Genomic DNA, 18,430 nt, shown 5'->3' on the forward strand with positions numbered 1-18,430 from the left:
CCCAACGTAACGGTATAAGAGAATCGAGGGCAGTAAGAACCCAGTTGCAGAATTGTTCATAACCCTGTTCTGCATTCTGCAGTTTGCCCAGGGGTTGTGCCTCCAATAACCTGACAAACTCCTCCAGCTTAAGTTTACGCCAGTCTCGCTTTAAACTCTGTTTACCTGCAGGTTTCAGTTGTGGGGTGTCAAGGGGACATGACACTTTAACCAGTAGGTGGTCAGTCCAACCCACCACCATCGGGTCAGCTGATCTAGCCCGAGCTAAGGTGGTAAAGAAAGGATCCGATATATGTCCTCCTATATGGGTGGGGGAGGTGACCAGTTGGTCAAGTTGCAACGCTTCTAAGTCCGCCAGCAAAGAGCTGATGGAAGGGGATGACGACTGATCCAGATGTATATTTAAGTCACCAACTATGTTGAAATTAGAGCAAGTTGCGGTCAAGGAACTGACTACATCCACAAGGGCAGCCTTGAAGGCGGTGTCATTCCCAGGTGGACGATATATAAGCACACCGCTGAGGGTGAATTGATGACTGACCTTCACCTTAAACGATGCGCTTTCGCACATAGGGAGGTCCAAGGCCTTCCACTCCACCGGGAAACACGATTTCGTCGCCATGGCTATACCACCTCCCCTCGTCGGGCGGTTTAAGATAGATACTGTATAGGTAGAGGGGAAAGCCAAATTAATGATGGCAGTATCCGCGTCCTGTAACCAAGTTTCGGTCAGGAAGATGATATCGGGAAGGTCTGCGTCGATCATATCGCGTAGTGACTGATGGTGTTTGACCAGAGATCTAACATTCAAACTCCATATGTTAAGGGCTTGTCCGGACCATTCCGTATGGGTGCCACGAACAGTCCTACTGACTGGACGGACTCCAATGGGAGAGGTCAGAGAAAAATAACCGCAGGTACAATCATAAGGTCCTGAGAGAGGGGGTAAAGGGTCATGATAACAGGCCGGAAAATTATCTCTAATAGAGATGAGAGCTGCACGATCGTACCTGAGCGCCGCCATGATACACTAGCAGCTAATAAGGGAGGGATCCAGAGTCCATAGCCCGCACCCGCTACCTCGACGCGGACGAGCGCAGACGGGCAGGACTCTGGCACGACTCCGGCTAAGCGACGGCGTTCCACTGCACGTTCCCGCTGCGCGGGAGAGGGCAGCTTTAAATAGGCGCCTCCCTAGACACCTCGAGCGTCAGGACGCTCCAAAATGGCGCCCGCGCTTGAAAGACTTACCCCAAGCCAAGATGGCGCCCACGAATCCAACCCCAGGGACCCGGACCCGCCAAATGGCGGTGCGACTTCCAGAAATTAAGTGGGAGTAAGGGGGCAGCCCAGAGACAGATGGCGATTTAAAAACAGGGGAGAATCAAACATAGGATAACCAAAATCCACAAAAGGTGAGTTTAAAAATGTAAATAGCGCAAAACGCTAGCAGCGCGACCTGCGCAGAAGCTACAATGATCAGGGCAGAGAGCACCTGAGTAACGCCTTAAATAGGCGCCTCCCTAGACACCTCGAGCGTCAGGACGCTCCAAAATGGCGCCTGCGCTTGAAAGACTTACCCCAAGCCAAGATGGCGCCCACGAATCCAACCCCAGGGACCCGGACCCGCCAAATGGCGGTGCGACTTCCAGAAATTAAGTGGGAGTAAGGGGGCAGCCCAGAGACAGATGGCGATTTAAAAACAGGGCAGAATCAAACATAGGATAACCAAAATCCACAAAAGGTGAGTTTAAAAATGTAAATAGCGCAAAACGCTAGCAGCGCGACCTGCGCAGAAGCTACAATGATCAGGGCAGAGAGCACCTGAGTAACGCCTTAAATAGGCGCCTCCCTAGACACCTCGAGCGTCAGGACGCTCCAAAATGGCGCCCGAGCTTGAAAGACTTACCCCAAGCCAAGATGGCGCCCACGAATCCAACCCCAGGGACCCGGACCCGCCAAATGGCGGTGCGACTTCCAGAAATTAAGTGGGAGTAAGGGGGCAGCCCAGAGACAGATGGCGATTTAAAAACAGGGGAGAATCAAACATAGGATAACCAAAATCCACAAAAGGTGAGTTTAAAAATGTAAATAGCGCAAAACGCTAGCAGCGCGACCTGCGCAGAAGCTACAATGATCAGAGAGATAGGCAGGGTGGGAGTGTGGTTCTGGCTCTAATGGTACGGGCGTGGGCAGGTTGATTCCTGGCTTTGATACCAACTTCTGGGTAGGCCCATGACTCTGAAGATGAAGAACACATAAGGCTGACTCATACGATGGGTGGGGAAGCTCAAGGCTTTGATAAAATACCGAAGTGGTTTCCTGCGTAATGGTAAAGGACTTGTGTGCAGCCACTGTCGGTGACAAGTAGACAGACATCTGTCTTTCATGATGATGATAATAGATGTGTTTTTTCTGCTGATGATTATGGCAGGAGATGCTCCTGGTTGTCATGGCAATAGGTAGGCAGGCGTCTAGGTCTGTTGCCAATGGGTGGACAAGGGCCTGACTTCGATGTGGCGAGCAACCATGTAGATTTCTGACATAAGTGGAGCTGGGCAGACGGCCTCCTGACTCTGGTGACAGTGGGCATGCGGGAGGCTCCTGCCGCTGACTTGGACGATCCCGGACAGGCGTATAGTTCTGGTGGCAGTAGGTGGACAAACTCTTGGCTCAGATGAGATCTGGTGAATCCCCTTCCTCTAGTAGCAGTGGGTGGTCTGGGGAGGAGGGCCTACTGACTCCTGGCTCTGACTGGCATGATCCCGGAAAGGCTCGTGGCTCTGGTGGTAGTGGTGGGCAAACTTCTTACTCGGAAGATGCTGTTCGGGGAAGTTCCTTGATCTGACGATATTGGGCCGGAATGCCCGCCGGGCTCTGGTGGTAAGGGGCGGGCGTGCTCCTGGATCTGGCGGCATGTAGGTTCGTGCATATTTTGCGTGCAGTCGGTCAAGGGATCAGGCACTTTTGAGGGTGGTGGTTGAGGTTAAAGAGGCTTTTCGCAACTGTGTTCTGAGTGTTCATATCTATCCTGACATTAGGCGGCCCTGCACCGGGTCGTTTGATGTCGGCGGGCTGGAGTTTCCCGTTTGGACCCGGCGGGTCGTGCTCCCGGGCTGCTGTCCGCTGTGCCTTTAAATGGGAGTGCTGCTGAGCCGCGCAGCTGCTGATGGATGGTGGGTGGATCAGGAGCTGCAGTCCCTGGATGAGGGTGGCAGCGAAGCTCAGATCGTGACCCATGGGCTGAGGACGTACACCCGCAGGGATGCTCTGCAGCGCCCTCTGTGCAGCGGCCCCGGTGAGGGGGGCGGGGACGTGCAAATGCATCGGCTAGACCTGTATGCCCCGTCTCCGCCTCATTCTTGCTCGCTACTTTCTGCTCTGCCTGTATCCCTTTAGCCCCATCCTTCTAGCCCTGCCTCTACCTGCCTGCTCCCCCGTTCTTGCGTACCGGCTCTTTTCACCCAGCCTGTATCCCGTTCATCCGCCCCCACTCCCTCCCCTCGCTGATGAGTCAGTCATGTCGGGCCTTCTCTCCGGTGTAGGTGGCCGCTGAGCCGGGAGCGACGCCGCTCGCCGGCCGCTTGCCTCATGCTGCAGTGCGGCGGCACCGGGAGGACCTGTTGTGGATCCGAAGCAGGTGAGCGCGTGGGTGAGGGAGTGATACCTGCGCCCATCCCTCCAAGTGCATGCACGACCCAGAAGCGAGGGGGCGCAGTTGCGGACAGATTGATTCCCTCCACCCCCTGCCGGCGCAGGACACCTCCACGCCTTCGGCAATGGGGAGGGGGGGGGGGGGTCTCAGCCTCTGGCAGTGAGAGTTAGTGGTACCCTGCGCCCCTCAGAACTGCGGGGCGGAGCGTGTCTGCAGGGATGCCTGTGATGCGAGCGAGGCTGGATTGCTGCATCACCGGGGGCGGCGGATTCTCTGCAGCTTCCAGATGCTCAAGGTCAGAGCTAGCTGCCTGTCCTCCACGGAGGCTCATCCGGGACCTGAGCTGATGGGAGATGCGCGGACAGGGGCTTAGTGCACGCACACTTGAGACCGGGCTGCTGTGGAGTACAGAGCACGGGTGTGGCAGGCAGCATCGCGCGAGGGACCGCTGGGTATCAGCAGTCAGTACTGCGGTGGCGGGGCTGAGAGGGCGTTTTGGTGAAAAGTGCCAAATAGCAGATACTCGCGTCGCGCATGGTTATTAGACGTCTTGTCCTGTTTGAATAAACACTGATCTCTTACGAATGGACGCCAATATCAGAGCCTCAAAAGCCAGTACTTGTCGTTCGTGACTTTCTCAAAAGCAAACCAGATGTGATGTTTAACATTCAGATGACATTTGCATGACTGTGCCGAAATGGTAGTCGATGACATTGATGTGGTGCTTAAATAAAGAGGGCTGGATGGTGGGCTTAAGAGTCGGTAACGCTGACCCTGCATGGTATATTATATGATGTGGAAAAATCAGGGCACCAGTCCTAAAAAAAAAAAAAAAAAGAAGTGAGGGGACTAGCCAAGTTAGGTAGTGTGCATGTGAAAGCATGACGCGTGCCATCACAGTGCATGATGTCTCGACGCATGGCATTGCATGTGACATCACACGAAGTGACATAACAAGAAGAAATATTAAGACCTCACAGATATATTCATCAGGTATATCATGAGTACATTTACGTGCATTATGAGATTTAACAAATGAGATTTAGCGTTGGGGTTGTGCCAAAAAAGTAGCGCAGACCTGACGGAAAATATGGGCCTCAACTAATGCATCATTTAAAACCCTGCCATAAAGATATTGGCAACAAGGAAAAACATGGCAGTAGATGTGTTCTGCTTAATTGGTTGCAAAGTTCTGCATTTTAAAATATTTGATTGGGCTAAGGCGTCTGCTGGGCAGGTGCCCAGTAAATCTCAGGGAATAGTAGAAATGGTGAGATAACTCTGGAGGTTCCCAAATTAGTGGGAGAGATCTGTGTTTTGTGAAGTCCCAGATTTGAATCTAAGTAGCATAGAACGTTAATGTGTTTCCTGCTAAGCACATCATGTAACATGCAGGTGACAGATATTTATTTTATGTAGATAGGTAAGTGGGTTACTGCTTTTAACACCGATCCTTTTGTTACCTGCAGTTCATAAATTGTAATCCTTCTAATATAACACAGTGAGCTATGGACATGTGACTCCTACACCTTGTATCCCTATCTCATGTCACTCATCTTGTACATTGATTTACACATATGAGTTATTGTCAATGTATAATGTGTATGTTTTGTAAAGAGCTCTGACACCATGCATTGGTGCTACTGAAAATGTTGTTTGTGTTAATACTGGGACAGACCAACACTTCTGACATTCTTACAGTGCATGCTCTTATATACAAGGACTGAACAAAGCCAAAAAACATTCCTCTAAGTACCTCTCTAAGTACCTGTGAAAAGATAACAAGCTGTGTGTCTTTGTTTCCCCTCCCTTATATTTATTTTTAAGTGTGAGGTTCCTGGCTGGCTCCAGTCAGCATATTCAAACAAAAAGGAGGCCTGATAGCCCCTTAACTTCGGCCTTTATCTTTGGCCCAGCTGGAGGTGAAAAAAAAGCCCCCTCACCGCCTGCAATTTTTCTGCTGGGAATACAAAGCAGACAACATACAAGCGCTGCTGAACGTGTCTCGGTGTCTGAAAATTACACCAGGACAAGTTCAACATACTTCTGCGGGGCTCAACTTCTTGGCAGGGTGGACGGTATCCACCCCCTGAAAATAGTGGGTGAATGCCGTGTACCCTTGTGTACCCGGGACTGGTGCCTGGGAATAATAACCACAAGTTTTGCGTGTGCTGACCGCATGAGAAGCTTTACATGTGTCCGAGTTAGCCTGTGTCCTCGAGCAGGATTCGAAGGGCTTGCTAAGAGGTAGCTGAGTCCCTTGAGTCCATCTACATCCTCATTACTCTTCTGATGTGAGCAGCACAGAAGCATCGGCGGCATGCCCCGATGCTTTATGCATTGTAAGATTCAAGGTCGATTCTAAAATGGATATTCCATTGTGGTTATAATTGTCATTATGCCAAATTTCGCACTAGCACATAAAATATTGTTCATTATGAAACACATCAATTCACTTCTTTGTGAAATATCCTATTTGCACAATATTTCTTTTTCATGTTCACATTATCATGATATTGAATTTATAGCCCAAGCGAATTTATGGTCTCATTTTCAATTTTGATATCCCATGTCTAGGCCAATCAGTTCTTACACTTTAACTATTTAATTAATGTATTTATTTGGTTACATTTCAGTAATTATCAGGCAGCGCTTTTCTTTGGTGTGAGCTCCATATTTGCCCCACTCACAGACTGGAGATGCGAGGTCATGGAAATGTTGGCGTTTCCCAAGGGTGTAGACAGACGTCAACTGAAAGTATACTGGTCAGGGGACCATGCTATGCAAATGGCGAGGAACACTACTTGTTGTGAACAGGAAGTAATACTTCCAATGTTACAGGATAGTATTTACTTACCTGCTGTTCAATATCCCTATGCACCCCTACACACACATACCCGAACAGCATGATGCATATTACCAATTGAATTTTCGCTGTGTGACATCACTCAACACGACACCAGTCGTCCCATATTGCATTTTTGTGAATAACTTAAGACCGACTGCGCCTATGGCAATGCATTGCGATGCCTGACAAAACAATAAAGTGATCAGTTGAATTAATCAGAGCCACTTGTAATTAATTACTTATGCTGCATTCTGGTGTATTATTGTATTACTCAATGTCACTGAAGAGAGGTTGCAACCTTATGCAAATCAGCCTACGTCCTGCTCCAATGCAAAAAGTCCAGTGCAATTTGATAGGCCACTCACCCTCGAACCAGAGCAAAAATAGCGTTAGACCAGGTTCAGCCTCATTGTTTGGGTGTGCAGATTAAATCCTATAAAGCAGAATATGTATGACAAACCCCAGCAAGTGTCAAACCTTTAGAGCCTGCTGGAGCCCAGTCACTTATGCCTTTATCAGTTCCTAAATACTGGATCAGTTTACTTTCAGCATACGAGGGTTACACCTAAGGCCCCATTGGATGGATTTATGTTCACTGGAGACAAATTAAATGATGCTTTTTCTCAAGGACTGCACTGGTGGTGTCACCTTGGTTCTGCCAAATCTCGTTCCAAGATACTTGAATCTTAGGTAGAGGAAACTATTTTGCAACTCCCAGAGACTGGAATTTCTGCCCATGCAGACATGGAGCAATAAACATCTTTCAGTACCGTTGCTTAACTTGAGCACTTGCTTCTTGATCAGCTAGCCTTTTGTCATTAAGGCATCTGAAATAGCATGTATGTTCTGGTATCTGCTGGATGTCATTGACTGGAGTGCAGCATAAGTGCAAATTGGTGAAGCTCTGAAATTGAACCTTGCGCAAGAGCATCAATCCACTCATCTTTTTGATGGAAAATATAATATTGTTCTCCAAGCATCTACACAAATCAAACCACCGGGTGGACTCTAGTAAAATTTACTTTGCAGCCATTAGTGCCTTTAAAAATAGATGAGCAGCATATTTCTTCATGGCTAACTAGGTGGTCAAGCAACATTTGCCTTAGATGCTGCACTTTTTTTCTCCTTGCCTGACGTCATACTGTCAATTGAACCTCATCTTGGCCAGGCTAATGCCATGTTTTTGCATGGCTTTGCAATATAAAGCTACTTGGCTGGATGACGTATGTCCTATTCTCCATGGTTGTAAAAAATAACTCACTTTGGGAGTCGTATTAATATTATCACACTCCAGTGTATCAACAGAATATCACATTTGTAGAAGATTTAAAAGAACAGAAATCAATCATTGGAAGGATTTCTGTTCTTTTAAATCTTCTACAAATGTGATATTCTGTTGATACACTGGAGTGTGATAATATTAATACAACTTCCAAAGTGAGTTATTTTTTACAATAATTAAGTCCCTTGTAGCACCTTTTGACTTGAATGATCTACTGCCCAAGCCTACAAGGGTTGATTGGGTTTCCCCTGTTATAAACACTATTCTCCATGGGGCATCATTGTGTTAGAAGTTTGATGCACCTTCAGCCAAAGTGGCCAAGGTGGCATCTGTTCCCAAACTGTGGATAGTTTTCCACCTTGTTGAAGCTGCCTTATTCAAGCTTTCCTTTTGTCCCCGGTTAGAAATGGGACCCCTGGCTGGCCAGGGCTCGCACCAAAGTCAGTCAGAGATCACCATTCCTAAGTCAGGGCAAGGGAGTTACACACCAAGATAACCCCTGCTCACCCTCTAGGTAACGTGACGCGAGCAGCAAGGCTAATCTCGGAGGCGATGTGTAAAGCGTTTGCGCGCGCACCCAGCAACAACACCCAAGGCCCACCACAAAGGAAACTCCACACAAGGTTATATAAAAAAAATAGCCTTTGTATTATAGTAAAACACATTAGATAAAAACACACACTTTACAATGTGCCGACAGACACGGGCAGAATTTACAGGGGATTATGTACAGGACAGGGCCACATGGACCACTGTCAGGGGTATGCACTTTTAGAACTAGCACTTGTTGTAATTAGCACTTTGTAGGAATAATTATACGTGTAGGTATAACACTAGCACATAGAACATATGACTGTAGCACCAAAATAGTACATGTAGCACACAACCAGTAATTACTGGTAAAGGTAAGTACCTCCTACGCCACCCTAACCACCTTAGGAAAATCACGCAGGGACCTAGGACCTTACTAGGAGGACCTATGGAAGGAAAAACAATCACCTAAGCCTCAAACACATAGCAAAGGAAAAGAAGCAAAACACATGATGCATTAAAACATTCAGAGGTGTAAGTAATAACAATTGCGCAGAAATCACATTAGCAAGTAAATCACAAATTGCGCAAGGTGCACATGGCACAACACCAGAACTGTCCCTCAGGCCAACTAGCCTCGCAAGGGCTGAAATGCCCTTAGTCCAAAATGTCAGGGCAGGCTGCTCAGGCAACCAAGAACAAACCTAAACGTGGCAACTGCCCATTAAGTGCTGGGCAGCTGAAAACACTGATGGGGCCAACGTTGGAGCCTCATGGGCTCAAGAACAACAATGGGGCCAAACACAGCGTGGGAGCCTTGGGGCTCTAACCAAAGCACTTGTGTACCCCAAGAGCCTCGTGGCTCTAAACAAACATAATGGCACTCAAGAGCCTCGGGGCTCTAAAACAACTGTGGTCTGGGAGCCTCGCAAGCTCTAAATAAAGAATGCCCCAGGGCCTTTCTGGGCTCTAAACGAAAAGAATGGCACGCAAGAGCCTCGGGGCTCTAAAACAACGGTGGCGCCGTGAGCCTCTCTGGGCTCCTCAACAAATGGCACCCAAGAGCCTCTCAGGGCTCGTAAACCATGTACCCTGTTTGAGCCTCGCAGGCTCTGAAGAACAAATGCCCCCTCGAGCCTCGCAGGCTCGTAAATACAAAGGGCACGTTGAGCCTCTCGGGGCTCAACAGACAAATGTGGCGCCGCGAGCCTCTCGTGGCTCCTAGTACCAATGCGCCGTCGTTGGAGTCCCACTGCGGGGGCTCGGACAAGGGCTCTGTATGCAACAATGCCCAAAAGCCTTCTACGGGGCTGAGGAGGGACCCGCGGGGATGCCCAAATTCACCGGTAGTAGGCGGCGTCTCCCCTCGGCGGCGGCGCCTCTCGGCTCCTGGGCTGCGGGGCTCTCCCTCATTTCACGGGAGCCCCTATGGGGGTAAAACACCAGCTGCTTCCTTGGGGCGGCGCGGGGCTCTCTCGCCACACCGGAGCCTCGCCTGCGCTCTCCACCGCCCTGCTCCTCTTCTCGTGCTGCGGGGGCGGGACTTCCGGGTCATCGCAGGCAGTGCGGCGGCCCGGCGTGGAGGACAGCAGATGGTGGCACAATCCGGGGCAGATGCCGGGTGGGTACCGGCTCCTTTGAAATAAAGAATAGATCGAGGTGGGCACTCGATCGGGGGCCACAACACGCAAAATAATCCTTCCAGTATCCAAGCACACGCTATCAGGGCTAATGTTATGTTATGTTATATTATTGGAATGTGTATAGCACGTATTGTGGGATTGATTGAGAATTGCAGTGCTTTCAGTAGTCTTGGATGACTTTGCATTTATTTCTGAAAACGATCGCAAACCCATGTGTCTTTGGACTTGTGAAAATGTAATTACAATAATATGAATTGATATACTCCAATTTCTCACACTGGATTGACTCTCCGGTTACTAAACTCGCCCCTGCAAAAACAAGGATATGCTCCAGGAAAAGTCCATCAGCCCCATGGCATTCAGCAGAACTAAAAACCTAAAATAAAATGCAAACCGCAAGAACGGAGGTGGAGGAAACACTATAGTATAGAAGATAAGAATAAGTACAAACTAGTTATTGTAGAATACAAAGCTGCGATTATTTCAGCAAAAACTAAACATTTTACCAAGAAAATTGGGTTGGCTAAAAATTCAACCGGGGAACTCTTTAAAACGGTCAGGGTTCTTTCCAATTTTGACTAGAGCAAACAGTTTCTTCTGGATCAAATATTTTGCAATAAAATTGCAGAATGTCTTTAATTGAAAGTAAATAGTGTATACGGGAAATTCTCGGCTAATCAGAAGGTGAATCACATATCTGATTTATCCTGCCCTTCTTTGGTTAAGCCAGACGACAACCTCCATCATTGGATTGGACAGTTTTTCTCCGCTAACAGAGGAAAGAGTAAAGAGACTTGGAAACCATTACATTCCCCCACTGATCCATTCCCACCATTTGTATTACAAATGGCTCCCAACACGATTGCTGCTCAGCTTGTTTTACTTTTAAATAATGTGCTTAGCTCAGGGCAATTTCCAATAGCATGGAAAAAAGCATTGATGCGTCCTACTTTAAAGAAACCTTCCCAAGATCCTGCTGAGGTCAAGAATTATCAGTCTATATCTTGCCTACCGCTCCTTAAAAAGATCTTTGAAAAGGTCATAAATGAAGATCTGATGGCCTTTTGGGAGACTAATGACCTTTTAGATCCATCGCAGCATGGATTCAGGCCTCACAGAATCAGCTTTAGTCATTGCTGCTGAGGAGATTCATATGCAGATGGACAAGGGAGGGAGGGCTGCACTCTTCCTGCTGGCGCTCTCAGCCACGTTTGATATGGTTAACCTTCTGGTGCTAATCAACCGGCTGGAAAAAGTGGGAATAAAAAGTCCAGCTCCTACCCTACTCTCTTCTTTTCTATCAAATAGAGAAGAAACTGTGATCCTTGGAGGGTACACCTCTTATCCGTTTTCTCTTCCTTGTCGGGTGCCTAAAGGATTTTCATTATTCTCAACACTATTCAACATCTATGTGACCCCCTCCCCTTGACAAAACTCAATCGATCTCATGGTTTTTCTGCCATATCCTCTGCTGATGATACGCAGATAGACATATCAATTACATCTGATGTTAAATTGTTTGGCCACATCATTTACAACTATCTGACGCATATCACTAGCTTGATGCAGGAGAATTGTTTTAAGTTAAACATGGAGAAAACCATAGTGATACTTTTTGGAAACAATATCTCTTTCTGGAATGATTCTGGTGGCCTGCTGATTCTGGGCCTTGTCCATCTCCAGTCCGAAAAGAGAAAAATCTTGGAGTCCTGTTTGATGACCAACTCTGTTTCTCTGAACAGATCAACTATATCACATCTCGTGCTTCTACCTTTTGAAGATTCTAAAAAGGTTTTCCATTCATCCCATTTGATATGTAAAAAATGGTAATAGTTGACTTGGTTCTGTCGAAGATAGACTATTGTAACATTCTCTATTTAGGGATAGATAAACATCTTCAATCAAAGCTTCAGTCTCTGCAGATGGAACCACATACAAAAACCCCATGACTGAATACCACCAACTCATCAGATCCACCAAAAGGACCTTCATCCAAAACTAGAACCTCGCCAACGCCAGCAACTCCAAGCAACTCTTCAGCGTCATCCAGGAATTCACCGAATCCCCCAGCGAAACCACAGACATCACCCCTTCCCAGGACCTCTGCAACAAGCTCGGATCCTACTTCCATCCAAATATCAAGGCACTCTACGACCACTTCAATGACCAGACACCCAACTCCGAAACTACTTCCTGCTCCAGCAACACCAGCCAGCCAATCATCTCCTCCTGGACCCCAGTCACAACCGAAGACACCACCCCGAACATGAAAGGCATCCATTCAGGGGCTACCACGCCAACTACACCCAGCTCATCCTCTCCCTCACCAAGGACCCTATTACCACTAGAGTCGACTTCCAGGAAAGAATAAAGGATGTTGCATCCTGGATGAGCAGAAACTGCCTGAAGCTCAACTCTGAGAAGACAGAAGTCTTCATCCTCTGACCCTCCCCCTCAGCACGGGACAACACCGGGTGGCCTACCGGCCTTGGCAGCACCCACGAACCACGCCCATAACCTAAGCATCGTACTCGACTCCTCCCTTTCCATGGCACAACAGGTCAACACCATCACCTCCAGCTGTTTCATCACCCTCTAAATCCTCCAAAAGACAAGTGATATTTTTTTTAAAATAGCAGTTGCATTTTGCTGCCTTTACATTTAGCCCATGTTTGACACCATTGCTCAAACACTGCTATTCTCACATTCACATATGGATTAAACCGTACAAATTTCCTAGTGGAGATGGGTGCTATGGTTACAGTAGTACCTTAATTGGTGAGTGTCATATCTTTGTTGAGACATGAGTCAAGACCTTTCTGGAGAGACTGCTCGGGCCGAAAAGGAAAAAGTGCTGTCTTATTGTCAGATCGAGGGTTCTGAGACGGTGTTTAGCATTTGGGTGAGCTGCCTGAGCACCCTTGCCACTTGATCCACCTTCGAGTCTCCAAATTTGCTTCAACCTAGAGGGCTGGGCTACCAGTAAGAGGCCAGGATGCGGCAACGTGCTCGCAGAATGTAGTGCTGGTCAACAGATATCAAATTTGTGATTCTTCTCTATTTAGAATGTGAACTTCACGAGTTTCAGAAAAGAGGTGGAGGCAAGCCATTAAACTACTGTCTCCAAGATGGTGGTTTAATCATTGGATGTTAACTGGGTTCACAGTCAAAGATGAGGCAGAATATTTACAGTGATGACAGTCCCTGTTGGCACCATATTTAGAGGCATTTCCAATTGAAGGGTGTAGAACAAAGAATTCATTCCCTTATTTATGTTCACGTTTATCGCCCCTTTGTTACGATTTTGTTCCTGATTTTTGCTCTTTGGATTCGGACCTTTCTTTCAGGTTCTTCTTCTGGATACCACTGTCTGACTCGTTTCTCCTCTCTGATATGAGTAGTTTGGTGCATTTGCCAACCCCTTCAGTATTAACTTTCATCTTCAGTCAAAACGTACATCATTGCCAAGGGAGTTTTTTTTAACGCTTTGTTTTTGTCATTTGTCCCCTTTCATATATACTATTCTGTGATTCGGTTTCCTGATTGGCAGTTGAAACCACGTGGGTTCAAAAGCTCTGATTACTCTTTGTGGACACGATTTGAGTGAAGTGTTCAAGGATTAATTGGTTTGTTCACAACATTCTAATTAATTTTTTTAACGTGTCCATTTACTGCTTTTAACTGAACATAAATTACAAGAGAGATGGAATTAAAGAAGTAAGTTATTCAACGTAATCCTAAAGTCTATTTGTCTGATTGATCAGAGGTTTCATTGGTCCTGTTCCTCCAAAAAGATCGCATGCAGGTAGTTGTAAAGGGGTTCTTTGACTGAAAGGCAATTAAAAAAAAGATCGAAAGAAGGAAGTCCTTCCGATTTAGTCAAGACGTACAAGTTGGCCAAGAAGGGTTTTTTTTACCCACCTAATGTGGTTTTCTTTCTAAATTGTCACCTGTTGCATCTACTAATCTGTTCACACTGGCTATTTGGAAGAGGTGCCATTTCCTCTGGCAATTAAGAAGGGGATTTAGATCTTCTCAGAACCCAGGCAGTAACAATTTCCCTGGCCTGTAGGGTTTGTGGTGTCGTCACTGTTGTCCCTTGTCAAACATAAGTAAACCATTGGGTATATTTTGGGCAAGACAGTAAGGACTGACAATTACTGGATATATGCATTAACAGAAATCAATAGTCTCATGCAGTAAGGAACCTCAAAACTTCAAGTATTGTTGGGCACAAGCATGGATGAGCATCATTGGCCCCAGGCGGTCATGAGCCTCAATGGTCCCCGTCATTAATGGGCAGCAGTGGCCCCTGACATAAATTATCTTCAGTTGCACAAGAAATAACGAAAATCAGTGGCCCATTGCAGCAATCATACTGGGACACTTGCCATACCTTGTGATCTTGCTCAAGAAGCTGCCAATATAGAAACAAGGTGTGTGCAGGAATTAGGAACGTCAATATTATAATTTCAAGAAGGATGAACAACTGATTATACTACAAAGCTGCTCCATAATTTCAAAATGATGGATTGTTGTATCTCTTACAAGGGCCAATTTGAATATTCTAAGAAGGCAGAAGACAGTAGGTGCTTCAAAGTACAAAGAATGGTTGGAGCCGGAGCTAATGAGAATATTAGTGTATGAGAAACTGATTCACAGAGTTGAAGATTAGAATCAAATCTTTGAATGAATCGTGTGTCTGTTCTGGAGTTTCACGATGTACAACAGACACTGCCTGTGTGGACATGCATATTAATAGTGCAGCCAGTAATTAACCTCAATGACCCATTGGATTAATGAACATGTGTAGCGTCAGCCAGTAATAAACGTACATCTAATGTATTCGAGTTGAAAAAAAGTTCAACCATTTTGTTAAATTTCTGTCAAACGCTGGAAGAGAGTTTGAAAAATAGAAAATGATGAAACATTCCAAAACATTGCTAGAAAATTCTTCGTTTTTTAAAAATTCTCTTCTGGTATTTGCACAAGAGAGCTAGAATAAATGGTTTTGCTCATGGGCCTGAAAGGTTTATTGCTGTAACCGTTATTCCCTGAAGTCAGTTAACTCCCCAAGTCCTGGCGAAAGAGATGGTAAGTGGTTTTCTAGCTACACAGTCCATTCTCCTACATGCACGCTCTGCTCCCATAAGGATAGCGGTGAGGTGTGTTTTTGTGCCTACTTCCACTGCAAAGTCTGCCCTTAGACTTTGTCATGGGGAACTCCAAAAACAAGAAGCAGAAGGTATTCCAAGTTCCCAGTAATGCACAACATTTTACCAGTGAGCAAGAAGTGCTGGCACCAAGTGACTTCAGCTTTTGTTTGGTTTATTCCTCTAACGAGTCGCCCAAAAATTACTGCACACACATATGGAGGTGTTCTGAGGCCACACGGATAATCATACACATCCCCTACAGTGCGAACATGAAGCACATACTTGTCTCCCACTTATACCGACTGTACCTATTGGGTAGTGAAGTACACATAATACTAGTTTTCGGCAGCGGCCTGAAGTTGTGACCTGAAACATTATTCGCCTTATTGCTCCATTGTGTTACTCGTATTACCTAAGCCCTGGTATACACAGACAATTGATTCTTGCTGTGAATGATTGTCTACATAAACAGGTGTAGCCCTGATTAAGTCATTCGTTAACATGATGTGACGAAACACCCGTTGGCTAGGTCCTGATCAAAGAAACAGTGTTAATAAAGAAGGTTTAACACTATTGCACCTTTAAAGATGTTTGGTGTTTTCTTCGGCAGTGCTCCTATATCATCTTTAAAGTTCTGGGACTTTGTTTCCTGCCTTGAGGAGTATTTGTGTGGCGCCTCCTCCTCCCCCTTGCTGGGCACTGCGCAATGGACTCTTGTATTTTGTTATATTGACTAGTATCTAGGAAGTGAGTGCACTAGCATAAGTCTGCCCACCAAATCACTTGTAGTCACCCACAATAGTTGGCCTGAGTCAATATCTGGTCTCTGATCCAGACTCGAGGACTCGGGAGTTGTTGAGCACCCTTACCCCCCTCTCGCCATCAGATCTAAGAAGAAGATGACGGTTTAGATTTTACTCTGCGCTCCTCTGGACAGGAGTTAAGTGCTTCTTCTGTACCATTGGTTATTCTGAGCACAGTGCGCTTCCAGGGCACAAGGGTGATCCAGATATTCAGACGTTGTGGACATATGCAGCGACTGTACCATTTTTTCATCTCCCTCTAAAATTGAGACTCTTTGACAACTTGAGCGCCAAGCAAATTGTTGTTTCTCCTTCCCTGCCCTTGAGTACATTCAACAACAAAAGGGGGACATTTTAGGAAGCATTTACCTACAAGAGAATTAGCACAGAAAGGTTCCTTAAAACCTTGATCTGGATTGTTTCTGCAATAAGCATCAAGTAAAATGTTTCCACAGTTCACCAGTGCACCTGGGGATACACATGTATGTACCTTGCAAATCTCTAACCGGGACATGCTTGAAGTCCATTCTCCTACATGCACGCTCTGCTCCCATAAGGATAGCGGTGAGGTGTGTTTTTGTGCCTACTTCCACTGCAAAGTCTGCCCTTAGACTTTGTCATGGGGAACTCCAAAAACAAGCAGCAGAAGGTATTCCAAGTTCCCAGTAATGCACAACATTTTACCAGTGAGCAAGAAGTGCTGGCACCAAGTGACTTCAGCTTTTGTTTGGTTTATTCCTCTAACGAGTCGCCCAAAAATTACTGCACACACATATGGAGGTGTTCTGAGGCCACACGGATAATCATACACATCCCCTACAGTGCGAACATGAAGCACATACTTGTCTCCCACTTATACCGACTGTACCTATTGGGTAGTGAAGTACACATAATACTAGTTTTCGGCAGCGGCCTGAAGTTGTGACCTGAAACATTATTCGCCTTATTGCTCCATTGTGTTACTCGTATTACCTAAGCCCTGGTATACACAGACAATTGATTCTTGCTGTGAATGATTGTCTACATAAACAGGTGTAGCCCTGATTAAGTCATTCGTTAACATGATGTGACGAAACACCCGTTGGCTAGGTCCTGATCAAAGAAACAGTGTTAATAAAGAAGGTTTAACACTATTGCACCTTTAAAGATGTTTGGTGTTTTCTTCGGCAGTGCTCCTATATCATCTTTAAAGTTCTGGGACTTTGTTTCCTGCCTTGAGGAGTATTTGTGTGGCGCCTCCTCCTCCCCCTTGCTGAGCACTGCGCAATGGACTCTTGTATTTTGTTATATTGACTAGTATCTAGGAAGTGAGTGCACTAGCATAAGTCTGCCCACCAAATCACTTGTAGTCACCCACAATAGTTGGCCTGAGTCAATATCTGGTCTCTGATCCAGACTCGAGGACTCGGGAGTTGTTGAGCACCCTTACCCCCCTCTCGCCATCAGATCTAAGAAGAAGATGACGGTTTAGATTTTACTCTGCGCTCCTCTGGACAGGAGTTAAGTGCTTCTTCTGTACCATTGGTTATTCTGAGCACAGTGCGCTTCCAGGGCACAAGGGTGATCCAGATATTCAGACGTTGTGGACATATACAGCGACTGTACCATTTTTTCATCTCCCTCTAAAATTGAGACTCTTTGACAACTTGAGCGCCAAGCAAATTGTTGTTTCTCCTTCCCAGCCCTTGAGTACATTCAACAACAAAAGGGGGACATTTTAGGAAGCATTTACCTACAGGAGAATTAGCACAGAAAGGTTCCTTAAAACCTTGATCTGGATTGTTTCTGCAATAAGCATCAAGTAAAATGTTTCCACAGTTCACCAGTGCACCTGGGGATACACATGTATGTACCTTGCAAATCTCTAACCGGGACATGCTTGAAGAATTCAATGAATGCTGGTTTGGTTCTGGTGAGGTGTGCTTGTAAATTTAACGAACACGGTTTCCCCTGTAGAGCATTCCCATGAGAGGTGCAAGAGGGGGTACCTGTAGCAATATTGGTCTTATGTGAAGGGTTGCAGGTGTTTTATGAATTTTGTCACATTTTGGCATTGTTGGTCTCTGTGTGTTTCTGTAAATACAGTACAGCTGTCTGAAAGACCTATGGTTCCTATAAAGTGGTCTTTGACTCCCTCCTTTCAGGCATTGGCTTTATGGAGTAAGCCCAGTCAGCCATTGCTCTGACATGTTGTCAATCCCCTCTTTGGATCAGCCAGGAGGAGTATGCTTCTCTCAACTCGTGCTGTTGGCTGTTCGTTGTATCATTTCACTTTTTAAGAAGTGTATCTATTGCATGTACAAGTAAAATTATCTTAACAATGTGACAAGGACTATTTGTAGATGAAAAGAGTACTTTCAAATTATGGCAAAGTCCTCTCAAAATAACACATTCAACAGTATAGGTACATTCTTACTCAAAGCATAATTACAAAATATGTACGCAAATGATCTTGTAAACAAGCTTTGTTGGCATTTTCCATATTTGCAATACTGTCACAGGTAACACAATC

General features: G+C 46.0%; 1 protein-coding gene across 2 annotated transcripts in view; it reads left to right on the forward strand.

Moving 5' to 3' along the window:
- Window positions 1–3,203: 3,203 nt before the first annotated feature.
- Window positions 3,204–18,430, forward strand: part of SNPH (syntaphilin) — a 135,476-nt gene continuing 120,249 nt past the window's right edge. For both annotated transcript variants that reach the window (XM_086929056.1, XM_086929057.1), the window contains exon 1: window positions 3,204–3,640. In XM_086929056.1, coding sequence (XP_086785182.1) covers window positions 3,592–3,640 — 49 coding nt within the window. In that variant the 5' untranslated portion in view covers window positions 3,204–3,591. The remainder of the gene's footprint in view (window positions 3,641–18,430) is intronic.

Source organism: Lissotriton vulgaris, chromosome 7 (genome assembly GCF_964263255.1).
Source record: "Lissotriton vulgaris chromosome 7, aLisVul1.2, whole genome shotgun sequence".
Classification (NCBI taxonomy): domain Eukaryota; kingdom Metazoa; phylum Chordata; class Amphibia; order Caudata; family Salamandridae; genus Lissotriton; species Lissotriton vulgaris.